This window comes from Salvelinus alpinus, chromosome 11 (assembly GCF_045679555.1).
Source record: "Salvelinus alpinus chromosome 11, SLU_Salpinus.1, whole genome shotgun sequence".
In the NCBI taxonomy this organism is placed as follows: domain Eukaryota; kingdom Metazoa; phylum Chordata; class Actinopteri; order Salmoniformes; family Salmonidae; genus Salvelinus; species Salvelinus alpinus.
Window position 1 is genome coordinate 48963185 of NC_092096.1, and position 23439 is coordinate 48986623.

At 41.8% G+C, this 23439-nt stretch overlaps 1 protein-coding gene across 1 annotated transcript in view; it reads left to right on the top strand.

Annotated features, from left to right (window-relative positions):
- Positions 1 to 22444, top strand: part of LOC139534291 (insulin receptor substrate 2-B-like) — a 40853-nt gene extending 18409 nt beyond the window's left edge. Inside the window, exons 2-3 of the mRNA XM_071333338.1 lie at positions 16440 to 18265; positions 20886 to 22444. Coding sequence (XP_071189439.1) covers positions 16440 to 16444 — 5 coding nt within the window. The 3' untranslated portion in view covers positions 16445 to 18265; positions 20886 to 22444. The remainder of the gene's footprint in view (positions 1 to 16439; positions 18266 to 20885) is intronic.
- The last annotated feature ends 995 nt before the right edge of the window (positions 22445 to 23439 follow it).

Genomic DNA, 23439 nt, shown 5'->3' on the forward strand with positions numbered 1-23439 from the left:
GCCTACATCTTCCGGTGTGGATGAGAATTGTTATGCTGTCTTCTATGGATGTCTTAACATTGCATCCAAAAATAAACTGCTCACATTGAGGACAGCTTTGTAAAGAATGTGTTTGTGCAAAATGGTGTCCAGGTCTAACGCTGACTGTTGCGTCAATCGTAACTGGACGTTCTAATCGCACCGGTTTGAGCACACGCTGCAGGGATCACTGTAGAATGATCCCACCCTTGTGATTGTACGTGTCAAAGGGTTAATCACCCTTACATTATTTCACTGCATGTCTTATTTACGGTTCACAACCTGCTACACTTGTGAGGAAACAAAAATGTAGCTTTTTTTTCTTCTTTCATTTGTTTTGAGTGCTCCGTATGAGCAAGTGTCTGGTTTCTCTGTCCTGTTTATGTTAACGGAGCGCGCACGCATGCATAGAAGTACCTGGCCTTCTGTGGGCAAATATAGGGAAGTGCCCATTTGGGGATTTCTGATTCTTAACTCACCACATCCACAACTAATAAGCTGAGCTTCTCAGTAATTTTCTTTCTTCACTTCACATAGTCAGACAAAGTCAGTTTTTTTTGTAAATTATAATTATTTTTTTTACATCCATTACGAATGATAATAGTTCCTTACAAATCTTTCCAACTATTTTTCTCCTGATAATCACCAAGCATCTGTGTGAAATAACTACTATTTTCCTTTGGGCAAAAACAGTTGTCTGATAGCCCAGAATAGGCTAGTTGATACAATGTTGCAAGTTCGCTAGTGCAAAGCTTCAGGCCAGACCCATTTGATTTGAAACAATGTTGCACTTAACTAGCAATAGCTCAAGACCGATAGATAGAAAGGGAGGTAAAACAGGCTCAGTATAGAGATTAATGCGATTTGAAAGAACTGGATCTTATCATTTTTTACTTTTTTTTTTTATTGTCGGCTTTGTATTTTTACTTAGGCTATAACTTTTATTGTCAACTATGGGCCAATGCAGCAGTAGGCCTATCTCTGCACTCCATGCACTCATTTCTTTAGCCGCCAATAGCTCACGTGTATCATCAATGTGTCCATATGGCAGAGGCTGGTGCTCTTGCGTTAGTTTAATGTAATCTTTTAGATTTTTATCATTTGAATTCAGAATTTTATAATAACCACGTGACAGTGATTTTGAAAACAAACTTTATTATTTAGAACTGTTCCACGGAAATGAGCATATGGCAATCGTAACTGGAACACAGATCGGTAGAAATTGCAGGAGAAATTGATTTGAAAAATAATTGCCTCCGTGTTTCTATGGTCAGATTTTGCCTGTAGGCTACTTTGAAACAAGGTAAGACATGCCTCATAATATGAAGTAAAACATTCAGGTTTCAAACAATTAACTAGGTTTTAAAAAATGCATACTGGCTCACATTGTAAAGAGGTCAATCTGATAGCCTACTGTTGCTTGCACTTGACTGGTGAATGGGAGGCGTGCTTCAATTATCAGTTGAGATATAAAAAATAGTTTTTAAACATGCACCAAAGTTGTTAGCATTTTAGAATTGTTGCGCAATGAATGGGCTTATAAAAACACGTTTTACTCCAGCTGAGGATGCTGTGCGTGTGTGATAGTCGTTATTTATCCAATAACTAACATAAATACAGACGGCAATTTAATTCCACAAAATTATGCAAATGAACCAAATATACTGTATTTATAATGACTGCTATTTCAATCAATTAATTAAAAAGCGTTATTTTACAAAAAATGTTAGGCCGGTCAATTTGGCAGGCTTTTCATTTTTTGTTGTTGATCAGCTGTAATTGCCGGCTTTTGGCCGACGGAAACCCTTGTGTGCCTGTGCTGTGCTAAATGTTTTCTCTGGGACGTTAGATGACTGACTAATAGGCCTTACTGGAGAGTAAACGTTCCCTCCTATCCACTTAGGAGGAGGATGTGAGGTGACTAATACGAATTTGGTTGAGTAATCATGTGCCTTGAGTGTAAATATCCCCCGCAACGCCAAAGCTTAGTGCTGTTTGTATGACCATAGAAGGACAGAAGTTGGCTAATGCTGTTAAGGTCGTAGTGTGCTCACTGCGCACCTATTTGTTCACTATAATTGAATTGTTCAGTGTCCCTAGTATTGCTGCACGATATACTGAAACTTCAGTACTTTTTTGATACTAGAACATGAAACAGTTCTGTACTGGAATTTGTTACTTTTGGTACTTCTGTCAAATTTGTCTCACGTCGTACAGATTGAGAGGATCCAGTCTGTCTAGTAATCTGTCTGGATCTCCTCAAGGGGGCACTAGAAAGCGAGCCAGGCTACTTGCGCATGCAGTTCACACAAAGCAAGCCACTTTTGAGAAGAAAGCAGGAGGGGAGAGAATGCTGACAGCATGGCTTCTTCTAATGAAAACGTCATGCCTCCACAAAACTGGCTCCAGAAGCGAACTATGGGAATGCTTTGCTTAGAGCAGATGAGGGCCAGCCCACCAAAACAACTATGAAAAAGGTGTTCCAAAACAGTGCAGCGCAAGGGAGGTATAGTTGCAAAATGTATATTTAAAAACTATTTTACACACATTTGCATTGTAATGATATTGCAACCTGAAAGTAATGTGAAATGTACTCGTAACTTAGAAATAACAGCAATATATTTAGAATAAAGTTACTTTGTTTGTCTGGACTTGTTACCAGGAGCCAGCTGGCAGCCCTGGGTGAAGCATTGCACCCTGGGAGTTGAAATGCACTCTGGGAATCATAGTATGCTGTGTAAAATTCATTCTATATTTATGGTGTGTAGATTATTACAAAGTATAATCTTCAGAAATTTGTTTTTGTTGTTTTGGAACTTAACTATTCATTTAATACATTAATTGATTTAGCTATAATGAATCATAAGTCTAATGGATGTAATTTGACCCAATATTATGGCCATAGATGAGGAAAATGTACTTTTCTACTATGGTGAATAGTAGATTGACGTAGGCTAGTGAATTTGCGGTCTATTACTTGTCTTGTAACAGAGTACGAAATCTCAATGGCATTCCACACTGCCCTTTCCCACGTGGACAAAAGGAACACCTATGTGAGAATGCTGTTCATTGACTACAGCTCAGCATTCAACACCATAGTGCCCACAAAGCTCATCACTAAGCTAAGGACCCTGGAACTAAACACATCCCTCTGCAACTGGATCCTGGACTTCCTGACGGGCTGTCCCCAGGTGGCAAGGGTAGGCAACAACACATCTGCCATGCTGATCCTCAACACGGGGGCCCCTCGGGTGCGTGCCTAGTCCCCTCCTGTACTTCCTGTTGACCCACGACTGCGTGGCCAAGCATAACTCCAACACCTTCATTAAGTTTGCTGACGACACAACAGTGGTAGGCCTGATCCACGACGAGACAGCCTATAGGGCGGAGGTCAGAGACCTGGCCGTGTGGTGCCAGGACAACAACCTCTCCCTCAATGTGAGCAAGACAAAGGAGATGATCGTGAACTACAGGAAAAGGAGGGCCGAACAGGCCCCCATTAACATCGATGGGGCTGTAGTGGAGTGTGTCGAGAGTTTAAGTTCCTTGGTGTCCACATCACCAACACGCTATCATGGTTCAAACACACCAAGACAGTCGTGAAGAGGGCACGACAACACCTTTTTCCCCTCGGGAGACTGAAAATATTTAGCATGGGTACCCAGAGCCTCAAAACGTTCTACAGCTGCACTATCGAGAGCATCCTGACCGGTTGCATCACCGCCTGGTATGGCAACTGCTCGGCACCCGACTGTAAGGCGCTACAGAGGGTAGTGCGTACGGGCTAATACATCACTGGGACCAAGCTTCCTCCCATCCAGGACCTAAACTCAGCAAAAAAAGAAACTTCCACTGTCAACTGCGTTTCTTTCAGCAAACTTAACATGTAAATATTTCTATGAACATAAGATATATCAACTGAGACACAAACTGAAAAAGTTCCACAAACATGTGACTAACAGAAATGGAATAATTTGTCCCTGAACAAAGGGGGGGTCAAAATCAAAAGTAACAGTCAGTATCTGGTGTGGCCACCAGCTGCATTAGGTACTGCAGTGCATCTCCTCCTCATGGACTGCACCCGATTTGGCAGTTCTTGCTGTGAGATGTTACCCCACTCTTCCACCAAGGCACCTGCAAGTTCCCGGACATTTCTAGGGAGAATGGCCCTAGCCCTCACCCTCTGATCCAACAGGTCCCAGACGTGCTCAATGGGATTGAGATCCAGGCTCTTCGCTGGCCATGGCAGAACACTGACATTCCGGTGTTGCAGGAAATCACGCACAGAGCGTGCAGTATGGCTGGTGGCATTGTCATGCTGGAGGGTCATGTCAGGATGAGCCTGCAGGAAGGGTACCACATGAGGGAGGAGGATGTCTTCCCTGTAACGCACAGCGTTGAGATTGCCCGCAATGACAACAAGCTCAGTCCAATGATGCTGTGACACACCGCCCCAGACCATGACAGACCCTCCACCTCAATTGATCCCACCCGAACTATTTACATTTTGTTTTTACACTGCTGCTACTCACTGTTTATTATCTATGCATAGTCACTTTACCTCAACCCAATGTACAAACTACCTCGACTAACCTGTACCCACGCACATTGACTCTGTACTGGTACCCCCTATTTATAGCCTCGTTACTGTTATGTAATTTTATCGTTACTTTTAATTTTTTACTTTATTTAGTAAATATTTTCTTAACCAACAATGCACTTCAAGAAATATAGTTAAGGGCTTGTAAGTAAGCATTTCGCGGTAAGGTCTACCTACACCTGTTGTATTCGACAAATGTGACAAATCAAATTTGATGTGTAATTTGACTTGCATGTTCTGTTCATTTGAATTACCATTATCGAAATGTGATTTCTGTCATTCTGAGCACTGTTGCCGTACACACTAATCAGGTTACGCACCCACTGCATATGGGTCTGGTAAATTTCTCAAATTTACAGGTAAATTAATGTGCTGCTGGTCAGATGTCCGGCGCCACATTTTCCTGTGTGTACTTTCTAGGAGAGTGTTGTCACGATACCAGTATCGCAACTAGGAAGAAAAGGAAGCAAAGGAAACAAATCATAAAGTGGACTGAATTTCTTGAGGAAAACAGTCCTAATGTTGGAAAAAAATCTGCCTTATGTTGTCGCCCAGAGTCACATTTAGTTTAATTTTTTAATTTACATTTTTTGTGTGCTTTGTTTCCTTTTTTACCAAGGGAAATCTAGTATCCTGATTAGTACCTTAGAAGCGCACACTGGTGATTATTATTATATATTTTTATAAATGTAACCATTATATAACAAGGCAAGTCAGTTAAGAACAAATCCCTATTTACAATGACAGCCTACACCGGCCAAACCCAGATGATGTAACCAATTGTGCACCGCCCTATGGGATTCCCAATCACGACCTGTTGTGATGCAGCCTGGAATCGAACCAGGGACTGCAGTGACACCTCTTGCACTGAGATGCAGTGCCTTCGACAGCTGCGCCACTCGGGAGCCCGAGTGTATCAGGCACTCAGACCCTCTACCCCTGTTAAAAGCTGTGATTGGCTGTAAGTGGTATGTTGGGTGATATTGATTGGCAGTACTTAATGGGCGGGACTACAGGATCTCCTTTTGGCACTAAACATCGGATTTTTGCGGTTCAGAATTTATCCAAGGGTCATTCTAAATTCATCAATGGGCTCGATCTCTCCCGCGGGCCACCAGTTGAATAGCCCTGGCCTAGGCTAACCGATTCTAAATGGCACTAGCAGTTCGCAAAGTAGCTTAACCTTTCATTGCTACCCATCCCGGATCCGGGAGCATCCTCATCAAAAAAGCTGACTAGCATAGCCTAGCCTAACGCGACAGGGATATCATATAATATAATTTTCATGAAATCACAAGTCCAATACAGCAAATGAAAGAAACATCTTGTGAATCCAGCCATCATTTCCGATTTTTAAAATGTTTTACAGTGAAAACACTATGTATTTCTATTAACTAACCACAATAGCAAAAGACTCAACCGCATATTTTCACAATTTTTCTACCGCATAGGTAGCTATCACAAAACCGACCAAATAGAGATAATTAGTCACTAACCAAGAAACAACTTCATCAGATGACAGTCTTATAACATGTTATACAATAAATTTGTTTTGTTCAGAAATTTGCATATTTGAGGTATAAATCATAGTTTTACATTGCAGCTACCATCAAAAATATCACCAAAGCAGCCAGAATAATTACAGAGAGCAACGTGAAATACCTAAATACTCATCATAAAACATTTATGAAAAATACATGGTGTACAGCAAATGAAAGATAAACATCTTGTGAATCCAGCCAATATATCCAATTTCTTTTAAGTGTTTTACAGCGAAAACACAATATAGCATTATATTAGCTTACCACAATAGCCAAACACACAAATGCATTTATTAGCAGCAAAAGGTAGCGATCGCAAAAACCAGCAAAATATATCAAATTAATCACTACCCTTGACCAACTTCATCAGATGACAGTCTTATAACATCAGGTTATACAATACACTTATGTTTTGTTCGAAAATGTGCATATTTAGAGCTGCAAACCGTGGTTATACATTGTGAATATGTAGCATCGATTCACCAGTATGTCCGGAGCTATTTTGGACACTCACCTAATCTGACCAAAGAACTCATCATAAACTTTACTAAAAAATACATGTTGGACAGCAAATGAAAGATACACTAGTTCTTAATGCAACCGGCGTGTTAGATTTTTTAAAATAACTTTACCATAACAAACAGCTTACGTTATAGCGAGACAGCGCCCGCAAAAAGGGCGGATAATAGGACTAAACATTTTCCACAGAAATACAAAATAACATCATAAATTGTTCTTACTTTTGCTGAGCTTCCATCAGAATCTTGTACAAGGAGTCCTAGGTCCAGAATAAATCGTTGTTTGGTTTTAGAATGTCCTTCTCTCCTGTCGAATTCGCTCCACAAGGCTAGCCAATGTTGATGACGTTCCCAATTTCTCTCGACGCAGAGAACGGAAAACTCAAAGTCCCAAAAACGTTGAATAAACTGATGAAACTCGGTTGAAAAAACCTACTTTATGATGTTTTTCTAATATCTATCAAATAAAAACAGAGCCGGAGATATTAGCCGTGTATACCGAACGCTTATCATAAGACAACATGGAGGCACTTCCCGCGCCTAGGTAGAGAAAGGAAATTCTGGTCACGTCATTCCAAGAGCTCTTGTTCGACCTCAGATCAAGCTAGACACCCCATTCCACCTTCCACTGCCTGTTGACATCTAGTGGAAGGCGTATGCAGTGCATGCATATCCATAAATATTAGGCAATTGAATAGGCAGGCCCTGGAACAGAGCATCGTTTTCAGATTTTTCACTTCCTGTCTGGAAGTTTGCTGCAAAATGAGTTGTGTTTTACTCACAGATATAATTCAAACAGTTTTAGAAACTTGAGTGTTTTCTATCCAATAGTAATAATAATATGCATATTGTACGATCTAGAATAGAGTACGAGGCAGTTTAATTTGGGCACGATTTTTTCCAAAGTGGAAACAGCGCCCCCATATTGACAAGAAGTTAAGCGGAAAATAGACAGGACGCAATTATTACAAAACTGCAGCTCGTTGTTGGAATACACATATTTACCCATTTTCAATCAGCCAGTCCAGTTTGAATTGGTGATAAAACTGTCGTCATTTGGCAATAAATTTTGCTTGTGTATCCCATCAGTTAGAAACATTTTTATAGGCATATATTTCTGTAGGCCTAACGAGAGCTTGTGTGTGCACTCGGCACATGTGTAGAGGGAGTGGTCATAACGCAATTGAGTGAGTGAGACATGGAGGAGAAAGGGAATTAAGGGAAAAGAACTGTGATGCTTGGCTTTATACATTTTTTGTTGTGCCCCGCAAATGCACATGTACAAATGGAACACTAAAGTCAAAGCAAATTAGCAATGTCTTAAAGACAAAATGTCAGTTGTTTTCGGGACCAAATTGTACTTGCCCATTCAGGCAGCCATAAAGCACATTCCACCAAATAGTTCTACAGTATTTTTTTCCCGTGTTAGTTTTGACGTCCATTTGAGTACTCGATTACGCGTGTTTTTTTACCCCTTTTTCTCAATTTCGTGATATCCAACTGGTAGTTAGTCTTGTCCCATCGCTGCAACTCCCGTCCAAACTCGGGAGAGGCGGTGGTCGAGAGCCATGCGTCCTCCGAAACCCGACCCTGCCAAGCCACACTGCTTCTTGACACACTGCTCACTTAACCCGGAAGCCAGCCGCACCAATGTGTCGGAGGAAACACCGTACAGCTGGTGACCAAAGTCGGCATGCATGCGCCCGGCCGCCACAAGGAGTCGCTAGAGCGCGATGGGACAAGTACATCCCAGCTGGCCAAACCCTCCCCTAATCCGGATGACGCTGGGCCAATTGTGCGCCGCCTCATGGGTCTCCCGGTCGCGGCTGGCTCCAACACAGCCGGGTTCGAACCCGGATCTGTAGTAACTCCTCTAGCACTGCGATGCCGTGTCTTGGACCGCTGTGCCACTCGGGAGGCCCTATGCCCATCCCTACCCCTTAGCACCTCTACCCTTCCACTAGACCTCAGCCCTATTTTTATTTTGTATTTTAATGTAATATCTTTTGTTTTTCTTGTTTAACTGTTCTGTACTTTTATGTATTTGTACGTTTTATGTGGATCCCAGGAAGAGTAGCTGCTCCATGTGTTGTAGCTAATGGGGATCCTAATATACTAAACCCCAGATCTAAAGGTGACAATGGGATAGTTACTGTCATGTTCTGTTTCCGGGAGAGAGACAGTTCCTCTATGGGTTCCATTACAGAATTGTGATGTCAATTGTAAAATATTCTGACTTCCAAACATAGAATTCCATTCTGATTCTAACTCTACATAATGGTCTGGCTTGGAAGGTTATTCCTTGTCAGCCAGTATAATATAGTATTGTTATTTACGTTAAAATGTTCTTGTGTGTTGCATCACTCAAGTTTTTCCTTCCTGTAGTTTGTGTGTGCCACCCCTCACCCATTATCTATCACCCAGCATTTGGCCATGACCACCTTGTCATGGGTGTGTCTGGGATAGACTGATGGACCTTTTAGGCCACACACACACACAGATCCTTAGGCCAAGTGGAAGGATTGCACTCTCCATTTCAGAGGAGATGAGGGGGAGGCAAGGTACTGAGTGTTGAGAAGCCACATGGGCAGCCTGGTCGCTCCGACTAGACACAACATAGTACACGTTTGTTTTTACCTGTATGTAACTCCAAAAAGTATAATACAAATGTGTGCGAGACTGTGTTGACATGGGTGAATGGCATTACCACTAAGCCTATTTCGACTCCCATCGTTTAATTATGGCATTTTATCTATTGGACTTGACCCGTTGGATGGAACTGACCCAAAGTCCCTAAACTAGAGATGGTCGGGAGAAAGAGGAGCAAACGGAGTGGGAGGAAGAGAAGGAAGGGTGGTGAAGCCGAGTAATCTAATTGGTTTTCAAGTGGGATTGATTAGTCTCCAATGTAGCTAGGTTAATTCCTTCTCTTCCTGCTCCTTCTGGCATCAGCAGTCTTCTCAGGTCAATCTCGCGCCCTCTTTCGCACTCTTTCTCCTTCCTTTTCAGTCCAGCAGTCGGCCTTCTCTGCTTATCCTGGGACAGTAGCGTTGGTGGCCATTTGACCTTTTGAGGACCTTTTAGTGACGGGGCTAACATTAGGGGAGGTGTGTGTGTGTGCACACAGTACCAGTCAAAAGTTTGGACACAGCTACTCATTCAAGGGTTTTTCTTTTAACTATTTTCTACATTGTAGAATAATAGTGAAGACATCAAAACTATGAAATAACACATATGGAATCATTTAGTAACCCAAAAAAGTGTTAAACAGATCAAAATATATTTGAGATTCTTCAAAGTAGCCACCCTTTGCCTTGATGACAGCTTTGCACACTCTTGGCATTCTCTCAACCAGCTTCGCGAGGAATTGGAATGCATTGGAATGCATTGGAATGCATTTCAATGAACAGAATTTCTTTCCTTAATGCATTTTAGCCAATCAGTTGTGTTGTGACAAGGTAGGGGTGGTATACAGGAGATCCTTGGCTATTGGCTAATCAGGGACACTTAACCTGTAAACTGATTGACAGTTTACCTTTTACCGCAGAACCAAATCCAGACCTGACCAGAAAGAAAACGGGGATGGACCTACCTGAATTTGTGCACTGATTTCTCATATATTAGTCTCAAATGATGGTGTGATGTTCACGTTGGGCCCAATTCTAGCAAACAAACTGAGGACACCATCCAACCTGGAACTGAGTGAGTAGTGGTTGGTCTGATGCTATTTTGAAAGCCAAGAAGAAAAATAAAGTACATTACAATTATTTATTTTATGGGAACTGAATGCTGAGTTAAGGCTCCCAGGCTTGCAAGGACAGACCAGATACAAATTCAATTGGCACTAAGGTGTGAAGTGAAAGGTGTCGAGGCCTTTGCACCCAGCAAGTGGCAGGAGTCTTTGAAGCATCCTCTGAATCCCTCTCCTGCTGTTCAAAGACCACTGGCATTTTCTAAAAGAAATCTGCCTCCAGAAATAAAAGCTTCTCCCAAGTGGGTGTGACACCTACTCCCATTGCCTGCTGCACTGCTGCTTGCATTCCACCTGGTGATCTGTTCACCGTCTGCCCTGGCCTGTCTCCCCCCGCCACCACACTCACCCCTCTCCCGAGCTTCCGCTCGCCTCCAGTCGTTTTATATTAAATGTATTTCTTGTGCATTTTGCTATTTGCCTCATGACTCCTGCATACGTTGTAGTCAGCAAACTTTCTTTACCCAACCGTGGGACAGACTTTGTTCCCACACTCGGGACTTTGACTCTATTTTGTTTACACAGACTTTTGGCCTCCCATCCTATTCTAACCACCTCTCGCCGGCTTTGTATTCATGTTACCTGATGGAATTGCTGTACAATATGATCTTGTTGCCATCTGATGCACATGCAGATGTCATAAATCAGCACTGCAGAGCTCTCCGGTGTCCTATTGTGTGCCTTGATTGTATTACTGTTGATGATTTCTGGAAATGTGCATGTACACTCTGGCCCATCTACTGATGCTAGCCCCAATTCTAACTTGTGCTCTATCTGCTTCACTGATTTCTGCTCTTGTAGAAGCCTGGGTTTTCTGCACGTTAACACAAGAAGCTTATTACCTAAAATGGATCAATTGAAAGTGTGGGTTCACAGCTAATGATGTTTTGGTCATTACTGAGACGTGGTTAAGGAAGAATGTTTTGAATACTGATGTTAACCTTTCTGGTTATAACCTTTTTTGGCAAGACAGATCTTCCAAAGATGGGGGAGTGGCAATTTTTACCAAGGATCACTTTCAGTGCTCGGTTGTATCCACCAAGTCTGTCCCCAAACAATTTGATTTGCTGGTTTTAAGCATTACATTTTCAAATAGCTCTTTGTTGACTGTTGCTGGGTGCTAGCGTCCTCCATCAGCACTGTACCCTACCTGCCCTAAGCTCTCTCCTGGCCCCTAACACTAAGTCTGAATTTGTCCTACTTGGTGACCTAAACTGGGACATGCTTAAACCATCTGACCAAATCCTAAAGCAATGGGACTCTCTAAATCTTTTTCAGATTATTACCAATCCCACAAGGTATGACATCCAGAAAAGGCTACTCTCCTTGATGCTATCCTCACAAATAATCCTGATAGGTATCAGTCTGGTGTTTTCTGTAATGACCTTTAGTTATCACTGTTTTACAGCCTGTGATCGTAATGGCTGCTCATTGAAACGACCTGTCCTGATTTGTCAGACGCTTGTTAAAAAAAATGTTTTAATGAGCAAGTCTTCCTTCATGAACTGGCCTCTGGAAAATGGTATAGAATCAGCTTGATCACCACTGTCGCACACTTGGACTTAAAAAAAAATATTAAGCAGAAATATAGCTAAAATGAATCACTAACCTTGGATGATCTTCATCAGATGACACTCATAGGACATCATGTTACACAATACATGTATGTTTTGTTCGATAATGTGCATGTTTATATCCACAAATCTCGGTTTACATTGGCGCCATGTTCAGAAATGCCTCCAAAATATCCGGAGAAATTGCAGAGAGCCACGTCAAGTAACAGAAATACTCATCATAAACTTTGATGAAAGATACATGTTTTACATAGAATTAAAGATACACTCGTTCTTAATGCAACGGCTGTGTCAGATTTAAAAAAAACTTTACGGAAAAAGCACACCATGCAATAATCTGAGACGGAGCTCAGATATAACAACATTTCTCCACCATGTTGGAGTCAACAAATACGAAATTACATCATAAATATTCCCTTACCTTTGATCATCATCAGAATGCACTCCCAGGAATCCTAGTTCCACAATAAATCGTTGTTTTGTTTGATAGTGTCCATTACTTATGTCTAAGTAGCTACTTTTGCTAGCATGTTTAGTGCACATGTCCAAATGCTCGCGCAGATGCAGGCGAACTCGGACAAAAACTTCAAAAAGTTATATAACAGGTCGAATAAACTGGTCAAACTAAGTAGAGAATCAATCTTCAGGATGTTATCATAACTATCCAATAACGTTCCAACCGGAGAAGTCCTTTTATGGAAAGCAAGACGATATCGTTTGGAACGCGCATGACCAGGAACTGGCATTCTGCCAGACCAATGACTGAAACACCTCCCATCCGGCCCCACATCACACTAGAGACTTCATACCACGTTCTACAGACTGTTGACATCTAGTGGAAGGCGTAGGAAGTGCAAACAGATCCATATCTTACAGGGAATTGAATAGGCGATGAGTTGAACATTGACCAGTCTCAGAATTCTCACTTCCTGTTTGGATTCTTTCTCAGGAATTTTCCTGCCATATGAGTTCTGTTATACTCACAGACATCATTCAAACAGTTTTAGAAACTTCAGAGTGTTTTATATCAAATAGTAATAATAATATGCATATATTAGCATCTGGGACAGAGTAGGAGGCAGTTCACTATGGGCATGCAATTCATCCAAAAATGAAAATGCTGCCCCCTATCATAAAGAAGTTAAATCAATACACAGAATATTTAGTTTTAAATAATTACCTTAGCAGGCAATATTAACTTGGGAAAATGTGTCACTTCTCTTGCCGCCTGGCTCATTGTGAACTAATTTGCCAGAATTTTACATAATTATGACATAACATTGAAGGTTGTGCAATGTAACAGCAATATTTAGACTTAGGGTTGCCACCCGTTCGATAAAATACGTAACGGTTCCGTATTTTACTGAAAGAATAAACGTTTTGTTTTCTAAATGATAGTGTTCGGATTTGACCATATTAATGACCTAAGGTTTGTATTTCTGTATTTATTATAATTAAGTCTATGATTTGATAGAGCAGTCTGACTGAGCGGTGGTAGGCAGCAGCAGGCTCTTAAGCATTCATCCAAACAGCACTTCACTGCGTTTGCCAGCAGCTCTTAGCAATGGGGCTGGCTGTGCATAATTCCTACAATAACTACAACCTAAAACTTCTTAACTGGGAATATTGAGGAACTGGGAATATTGAATCACCAGCTTTCATATGTTCTGAGCAAGGAACTTATACGTTAGCTTTTTTACATGGCACATATTGCACTTTTACTTCTCCAACACTGTTTTTGCATTATTTAAACCGAATTGAACATGTTTCATTATTTATTTGAGACTAAATATATTTTATTTATGTATTATATTAAGTTAAAATAAGTGTTCTTTGTTCATTCAGTATTGTTGTAACATTATATATATTATTATTTTTTAATTTAATCGCTATCGGCTTTTTTTGTCCTCCCATAATAGGCCCATTTCTATTTTGCCCTGTTTATCAAAAGTGTTGGAAAAACTTGTCAGTAATCAACTGACTGGCTTTCTTGATTTCTAGTATTCTCTCGGGTATGCAATCTGGTTTCTGCACAGGTTATGGATGTGTCACTGCAACCTTAAATGATATCACCATTGCCCTTGATTCTAAGCAATATTATGCGGCTATTTTTATTGACTTGGCCAAAGCTTTTGATACAGTAGACCATTCCATTCTTGTGAGTATTGGTGTCTCCTGAGGGGTCTTTGGCCTGGTTTGCTAACTACCTCAGAGTGCAGTGTATAAAGTCAGAAAATCTGCTGTCTCAGCCACTGTCTGTCACCAAGGGAGTACCTCAAGGCTCAATCCTAGGCCCCACGTCTTCTCAATTTACATCAACAACAGCTAAGGCAGTAGAAAGCTCTCATCCATTTATATGCAGGTGATATTCTTATACTCAGCTGACCCCTCCCTGGATTTTGTGTTAAATGCTCTATAACAAAGCTTTCTTAGTGTCCAACAAGCTTTCTCTACCCTTGAACTTATTTGGAGGTGTTCAGAACAAGGTCATGTGGTTTGGTAAGAAGAATGCCCCTCTCCCCACCAGTGTGATTACTACCTCTGAGGGTTTGAGCTTGAAGTAGTCACCTCGTACAGGTACTTGGGAGTATGACTAGACGGTGCACTGTCCTTCTCTCAGCACATATCAAAGCTGCAGGCTAAAGTTAAATCTAGACTTGGTTTCCTCTATTCTAATCGCTCCTCTTTAACCCTAGCTGCCAAATTAACCCGGATTCAGGTGACCATCCTACCCATGCTAGACTACGGGGACTTAATTTATAGATCGGCAGGTAATGGTGCTCTGGAGCGGCTAGATGTTATTTGCAACCAATGCACCTTATAGGATACATCACTGCACTCTATACTCCTCTGTAAACTGGTCTTCTCTGTATACCTGTCGCAAGACCCACTTGTTGATGCTTATTTATGAAACCCTCTTAGGCCTCACGCCCCCCTATCTGAGATATCTACTGCAGCCTTCATCCTCCACGTACAACACCCGTTCTGCCAGTCACATTCTGTTAAAGGTCCCGAAAGCGCACATCCCTGGGTCGTTCGTCTTTTCAGTTCGCTGCAGCTAGCGACTGGAACGAGCTGCAACAAACACTCCAACGGGACAGTTTAATCTTAGCTTTATCTCTTTATTCAACGACTCAATCATGGACACTTTTACTGACAGTTGTGGCTGCTTCGTGTGATGTATTGTTGTCTCTACCTTCTTGCCCTTGGTGCTGTTGTCTGTGAGCAATAATGTTTGTACCATGTTGTGCTGCTGCCATGTGTTGTTGCTACCGTGTTGTTGTCATGTTGTGTTGCTACCATGCTGTGTTATGTGTTGCTGCCTTGCTATGTAGTAGTGTTGTCTCTCGTTGTGATGTGTGTTTTGTCCTATATATTGTATTTCTTTTTAATCCCAGGCCCCCATTTTCCTTTTTGGTAGGCTGTCATTGTAAATAAGAATTTGTTCTTAACTGGCTTTCCTAGTTAAAGGTTAAATAAAAAAAGATATACACAAATTCAAAGTTGAGGTAAGTAGACTTAACATGGATTTGGACTGGATTTAAGTATTTTTCTTAAAGGGATAGTTTGGGATTTTGGCAATGAAGCTCTTTATCTACTTCCCCAGAGATGAACTCGTGGATACCATTTTTATGTTTGCTTGCAACTTAAAAAAGGAAGTATGCTCTCTAGTGTTTACACTAACCCTAGTTAGCAACTGCAATGACTGGAAGTCTATGGGAACAGCTAGCATGTAGACTTCATCATTACTCTAATCCTAGTTAGAACTGAGTTGCGAAATGACATCTTGTTTCCTTCATACTGTACGCAGCAACTTAAAAATGGTATCGACAAGTTCATCGGACTCGGCGGAAGTAGGCTGGAGCTTCATTGCCACATGGGGTCAGTTGAGGCTGTTGTACAGTAGTGTCCAGCAGTGGTTGGAGCCTGAGCATATTCTTATGGTCTAAGTAAACTGCCGTAAAAAGGTCCCTAAGACCCCTCTCCACATCTTCTCTCTCGCTCTCTCATCCTCTATCTCTCTGTTTCCCCCATCTCTCCTTCCCTTCCTCTCTCTCGCTCTTTCTGTCCCCATCTCCTCCCACTCCTTTCTCCATCCCCCCCTAACAGACAGATAGAAAGCGTTAGCCAGCATTCCTGTCGCTCCAGCCCGACCACAGCTGAAGCCCTCTCTCAAAGCAACTGTATTGTGACCCAGCGGCCATTGTTATAACAGGACAAAGCCCCTATCAAAGCCCTGCTCAGGGTCAACTGAGGCCAGCCTTAAAACACACACGCACGCACACAGGGGGGATATACGCACACGCTTTAGATACAGGGGATATGCACAGCCAGAGCCCAGCCTAATCCACTGCCAGAATGTGTGTGGGCCACGAAGGGACATGCTTCTTTACCAACTTTTTTGGTGAAGTTAACTGATGCTCTCTCTCTCTACAGAATGAAGCTGGATGGAGGGATCTGATCTGAGATAGTTTCTGTGGTGCACCCCTCTAACTAAATCCCTCCACTACCACCCTTTGACCTCGACCCCAAGGCTGGCCCTCCGCCACCACCCTTCAAACTCGACCCCAAGGCTGGCCCACAAGGTCACGCCCCCTTTGAACCACAACATCACGAAGACAGCAGAAGATGAAGACTGAAGGCGCTTGCATTTTAGTATTTTTTTTAATATATATATTTTTTCCCGATTTTTGTTTCGTCAGTGGCTGGTTTTGAGGCTGCTCTCTCTCATCGTTAAATGACTTTAGATATTAAAACATTATTTCTGATCTACAGCGCAAAAAAGGGAGCTTCGCTCAAACATGGTATCGCTGTAAGTTAATAATAATAATAGCCAAATAATAATACAACTCTTAGACAGGGTTGAGACTGGTCAGTAGAGTTTACTCTTAAGTATTACTCTTATCTTAGAGTTTACTCATCTTCTCACTGAGAAACTGCTACATGTATTTAAAGCCACATAGTGCATTTGTTATTCTAACATGGTTTATTTAGTATTTTTCTATTAGCAGAAAATGGTACTGGACTCGACGATAGTCCCAATATTTTCCATAAAAGACGCAAGTATTTTATTTCCACTTAAGGGCCTTATTAGCACAGGTCTGGCTCACAGATGGATGGAGATATATACACATACACACTTTCGCTTGTTTGTGCTCTTTAGGCTACAGTCAAGGCCGTAACCAAGGTTTTTGTGAGGTCTGGATTGTTTTTGGGGGGGGAGGTTGAAGCTCATTTACTGCATTTCTATACAATAAAAAAAAAGAAGCTATTTGTAGAACAGCAAAACTGACCTCTGCCATTATCACCGTGGCCGCTGTAGGTTCATTCATTCACCTCAGTCGATCTACAAACATTTATTAGCTATACAATTGTAATGTCATATCCCTGAAAGGGGGGAAATGGGAGGAATGATCCAAACTGACACATAGCGACTGTTGAGTCCGTTTGTGTGATGAATTGCATAAAATCCCATTTTTACACGTCTCTCTTCTCAAATGACATGGCATTAACGTTTGTATCCCTAGGCATTACTAATCAAGCGCTGCACAAACGGACATCAAAGGAGCACACAGATCGTATTATCACATGCACTTGAATTATTAGAATATTATGATTCTGTATTAATATCAGTGATGTAGTGGTAAAAAAAAAGAAAAGTGGGTAATGGGTAAACTATAAACTCCAGGGGTAAACGGCTACCAATATAAATGAAACGTATGTCATTTTCAGTGTACTGTATTGTTTGCATTTCGATTCGAATGTAATGTCGGCCTATAGGGAAGATGGGTCATGTGGAGATGTTCATATTGAAACATATTTTAAGTTCCTAACCTGTTTTAAAAGATTAGTACAGATTTTCTCAGGGGGGCCCAGACCCAAGTTTGGGAACCACTCCTTCTCCTCTGCTTCCATTGCAGCCTGCCTCAACCTTAACACTGAGTTGCCACACCACTGTCTGTCTCAGTAGCCTACTCTCTGTAAAGCAAAGTTATTGTGAGATCTTAACCTATTTATTTGCTCCTGTTGAGGTAGGCTTCGTTTAACATGATCTTCTTACTTCATCCTTCTAGCTGGCCCTCGGCCTGTGCCACAAGCGGGCAAAGTTAGCCGTTTGAGAGAGTGGTGAATGTGCTGCTAAAAAGGAAAATCGGGGAGGCAAATCCAGGGGACGCAGGCGAACACAACGAACAAACCACGGTTCCTGGTTCCAACTCGTTCGCAAAGAAGCCGGGGGGATTTAAAGCAGTCAGATCAAGAATGTAAGCGTTCTGAGCTTTGATCAATGCTGAAAGTAATATTCAGATGTTGACCCATAATAGGTTATTTTTATTAGAAAAAAATGTGCGGTCCGGACCGCTGTGTCCTCATGTAGTTACGGCCCTGGTTACAGTGACTGACCACACACACGATGCCCCCTGTTGCTGTGACTCCACTAATCCATCAGTAAGTGTGCTGGGTGACACACGGGGTTGGGGTGACGTTAGAGGTTCCAGTAACCTGACTCTACCCCCCCCCCCAAGGTGCAACATACGGACACACACCTCTGCCAGCCCCTAACTTCCCTGGTTACGCACGTTAGACCCCTCACATTGCCAAGCATGTAGGCTGGCCGTAGTGAGGGAGAGAGCGCAGGGGAGTGAGGGTCTATTCTCGGCCTAAACTGGGATCCACAAGAACCAGTTCAGAGAGGTTTTCAGGATTTGACGACGTTACTTTAGGGTTAGCGCTGGGAAGTGTAGCTACAACAAAGGGTTAAATGCAAGAGATGAGGTACAAGTAAGGTAAAATACGTTGCTTGGAATCCGTTAGAAAAGTTAGGGGGGAAAAAACGTGTCAGTGCGCCACTTAACAGAGGAGTGATCATGTTACCATCCTAACTGAAAGACCGCTGTGGGTTGTCCTCTTAATTTTCTTTCATTTCAGTATTTTGACTCGTGTGCCATGCCTTTAAAAAAAATATATATATATATATACAGTGGGGAGAACAAGTATTTGATACACTGCCGATTTTGCAGGTTTTCCTACTTACAAAGCATGTAGAGGTCTGTAATTTTTATCACAGGTACACTTCAACTGTGAGAGACGGAATCTAAAACAAAAATCCAGAAATTCACATTGTATGATTTTTAAGTAATTAATTTGCATTTTATTGCATGACATAAGTATTTGATACATCAGAAAAGCAGAACTTAATATTTGGTACAGAAACCTTTGTTTGCAATTACAGAGATCATACGTTTCCTGTAGTTCTTGACCAGGTTTGCACACACTGCAGCAGGGATTTTGGCCCACTCCTCCATACAGACCTTCTCCAGATCCTTCAGGTTTCGGGGCTGTCGCTGGGCAAAACGGACTTTCAGCTCCCTCCAAAGATTTTCTATTGGGTTCAGGTCTGGAGACTGGCTAGGCCACTCCAGGACCTTGAGATGCTTCTTACGGAGCCACTCCTTAGTTGCCCTGGCTGTGTGTTTCGGGTCGTTGTCATGCTGGAAGACCCAGCCACGACCTATCTTCAATGCTCTTACTGAGGGAAGGAGGTTGTTGGCCAAGATCTCGCGATGCATGGCCCCATCCATCCTCCCCTCAATACGGTGCAGTCATCCTGTCCCCTTTGCAGAAAAGCATCCCCAAAGAATGATGTTTCCACCTCCAAGCTTCACGGTTAGGATGGTGTTCTTGGGGTTGTACTAATCCTTCTTCTTCCTCCAAACACGGCGAGTGGAGTTTAGACCAAAAAGCTCTATTTTTGTCTCATCAGACCACATGACCTTCTCCAATTCCTCCTCTGGATCATCCAGATGGTCATTGGCAAACTTCAGACGGGCCTGGACATGCGCTGGCTTGAGCAGGGGGACCTTGCGTGCGCTGCAGGATTTTAATCCATGACGGCGTAGTGTGTTACTAATGGTTTTCTTTGAGACTGTGGTCCCAGCTCTCTTCAGGTCATTAACCAGGTCCTGCCGTGTAGTTCTGGGCTGATCCCTCACCTTCCTCATGATCATTGATGCCCCACGAGGTGAGATCTTGCATGGAGCCCCAGACCGAGGGTGATTGACCGTCATCTTGAACTTCTTCCATTTTCTAATAATTGCGCCAACAGTTGTTGCCTTCTCACCAAGCTGCTTACCTATTGTCCTGTAGCCCATCCCAGCCTTGTGCAGGTCTACAATTTTATCCCTGATGTCCTTACACAGCTCTCTGGTCTTGGCCATTGTGGAGAGGTTGGAGTCTGTTTGATTGAGTGGGTGGACAGGTGTCTTTTATACAGGTAACGAGTTCAAACAGGTGCAGTTAATACAGGTAATGAGTGGAGAACAGGAGGGCTTCTTAAAGAAAAACTAACAGGTCTGTGAGAGCCGGAATTCCTACTGGTTGGTAGGTGATCAAATACTTATGTCATGCAATAAAATGCGAATTAATTACTTAAAAATCATACAATGTGATTTTCTGGATTTTTGTTTTAAATTCCGTCTCTCACAGTTGAAGTGTACCTATGATAAAAATTACAGACCTCTACATGCTTTGTAAGTAGGAAAACCTGCAAAATCGGCAGTGTATCAAATACTTGTTCTCCCCACTGTATATATATATATCCCTATCCCTAAAAAAAATGTACCCTCCTGTCTCCCTTCTGAAAGGCTGGAAGCAGTGAGTTCTGCTAGAGTACTGTTGTGTATTTTTCTGTGCAATCTCTGTCGGCCTTTTATATAGTTAACCCACTCTATGGGTGTCGGTGGGAGGAATGGGGGGGGGGGGGGGGCAGCAGAGGGAGAAGATGTTAGTCGCACTATCGATCGCGTGACTGGAGTGTTAATTTTATTCGCTCACCTGATTATTCCCTCGCTCCCTTCCCCCTCTTTCCCTTCCCTCTTTTTCTAGATCTCTTAGTCATTTGATGATGACTGAACCAAAATGTCAGTGAAAAAGAAAAAAAGAGCTTGATGCTTGTTAGGGAAGGGGGGGGGGATTAGAAGGGCTCAAAAGTATCATGGTACGTCTTGTCGGTGTTAGGTAAAGTATGAAGATGATGATGATGATATTTGTTGGTGCAGAATAATGGACTGTGGAAAAGGTTGACCCCCCCCAGCAAAAAAAAAACTTTCAACAACCCGTCAGATCCCATTTGGTACAACCAATGTCTTATATGGTACAGTTGCGGTGCACAGAACCTACTGTTAATGTATGTTATGGAAAAGGAACTGTTACTATATCTACCCAAGGCTGAAACCATAGAACTAGAATCCTCATCATTCTAATTCTGTGGTTGGAACACATTTTTAAAGGCTGTACTGTGATTTTATTTATATTTGGTTACGCTGCAGCGCTGTTCGGCTTTGAGCTATTAGATTTGAATAATACGAACGCTTTATTTGGCAAGACTTTCTGTGATTTTAAGAAGTCTTACTTAATCAATTAAATAAAAAATTGTCTTGATTATCGATACTCACTCATATCAGCCTTGTCCAGTTCTGTACTATTTGGTGGATGATTCTACTTTGTTCTGTTGATGATATATTATAGGCCAATATGGTCGGCTCCCACACTCCTTACTAGCGATGTATTGGACATGCATTCTCAGTAGTGTGCGACTAGCTACTAGTGTGCATACTAAGTAGTATGCTAGTGTGGATGTTGGAACAGAGCTGTAGCGTTTTGAGTTAACAATAATAACAAACCCTTTTAGGAAATAATGGGGGGAAATCTAATAACTACATAATATATTACAGAGGAACTAAACGGTACTGCATAAATAAATGTGCAACAGTATTTTTTTTTTTTTTAATCTACTTTATAGAAAGAGCAGAAGTTAAATCTCCATAGTTTTTTGGGTGTTGTGTTGATACTTTTGATGGAACTCTTAAAGACGGGGTTTAAAATCATTTTTAAGCTAAACGGAGACAGTGGGGTAAAGTTTTGAAGAGTTTGAGGATGTAGACATTTAGCAGTTTTGTAGTAAAAAAAAGAAAAGGAAAAAAAATATCCTCTGCCTAATGTTTTGTAACTTACTATTTTATTTGCTGCTGTGTAGTATTACAAAATAACCATTTTGAATGCTGTTGATTGATGGCAACCATGACGATGTCATTTTCATTGCTACCTGTGTTTTCTTTCAGAATTTAATGGCATTGTCATTTAGCTTTATGGAACAGACAGTTCTTCATACGGTGGAGGTGTTAATCCTCATATGTGCATTATATTTCTCTGCAACGTATGTCCTTACGGGGAAAAAAAGGTGTTAAAATAAAAAGAGAAATTATTTAAATATGATAGTATTTTTTTCATGTTAATTGCGCCCCAAGGTGACTTTTTTTTCGTTCTCACTTCAGGAGGGATGGGGGTGAAGTCCTAGCGGAGGAATTTGGAGCATAGTGTTTATATTTATCCAACTTTTTTGCTTTCAATAGAGCTATTGCAATAAAAGTGTTCATGTACATCTACCACCTCAACTGTCCCTCATTATTTTTGTGTGTGTGTACGTATTAGTAAGCCTTGTCTGAGCCAGAATGCCATGTGGGGCTGGAGTTTACTGTTTCTGGAGCATGAGGCAGAGTTGATGTACAAGTACAGCAGTGAAGGTTGCTGAGGAGGATGGCTCATAATGGCTGGAATGGTATCAAACATGGTTTCCATGTGGTAGATACCATTCAATTGACTCCATTCCAGCCATTTACTAGGTGCCATCCTCCCCTCAGCACCCTCCACTGAAGTACAGTATACACACAGTCCCCTGTCCAGGGGGTATGTTGTGTACTACATGTCATAAGTTGACTCTTTGGCCAATGCACAGTGACTCTGCTTCAGAAGGTCTATACCCAGAATGCAACTGGTCAACAACAGCCACTGACTGACAGTTGGACCACCTCTCTAAAATAATATGTTGACCTTTTAACAGTTGCGGGCTCGAGTTGCCTTTTGGCTCAAACAACTTATACCAGTGTTTACCAACTGTTCCATTTAGTTCTCCCACTATGATCAAAAGCGGACCCTGACAGCAGTGGAATTCGAAACCCACGCCCCCAAAGAGATTGGAGCGCCTTAGACCACTTGGACACACTATCACCTAACCTGTCACAACTTTGTTTTGGCAATCCCATGATATCCTATCAAGTCTATATCTCTTTACTGAACTTGTAACCTTTGTGCACATTTGACACTAAATATCTATGTGCCATTTCTGAAAAGACTGCATGTACAAAAATAGACATTTATATGCCCAAACCTTCCCGCACAAAGCCCGAACCTGCAAGGAGATTAACCTAAAGAGTCCCTGCAGCCAGCTGGTTCTGGCGACACAATTGCACCTAACCAGATTAAGAGAAAACAAAAAGAGAACTACTTGACACATTGGAAAAAAAAAAAAGAAGAAACACACAGAGCAAAATACTTGAAATAATTGATTGATTTACCACTAACGTGGGTCCAATTAAATGAG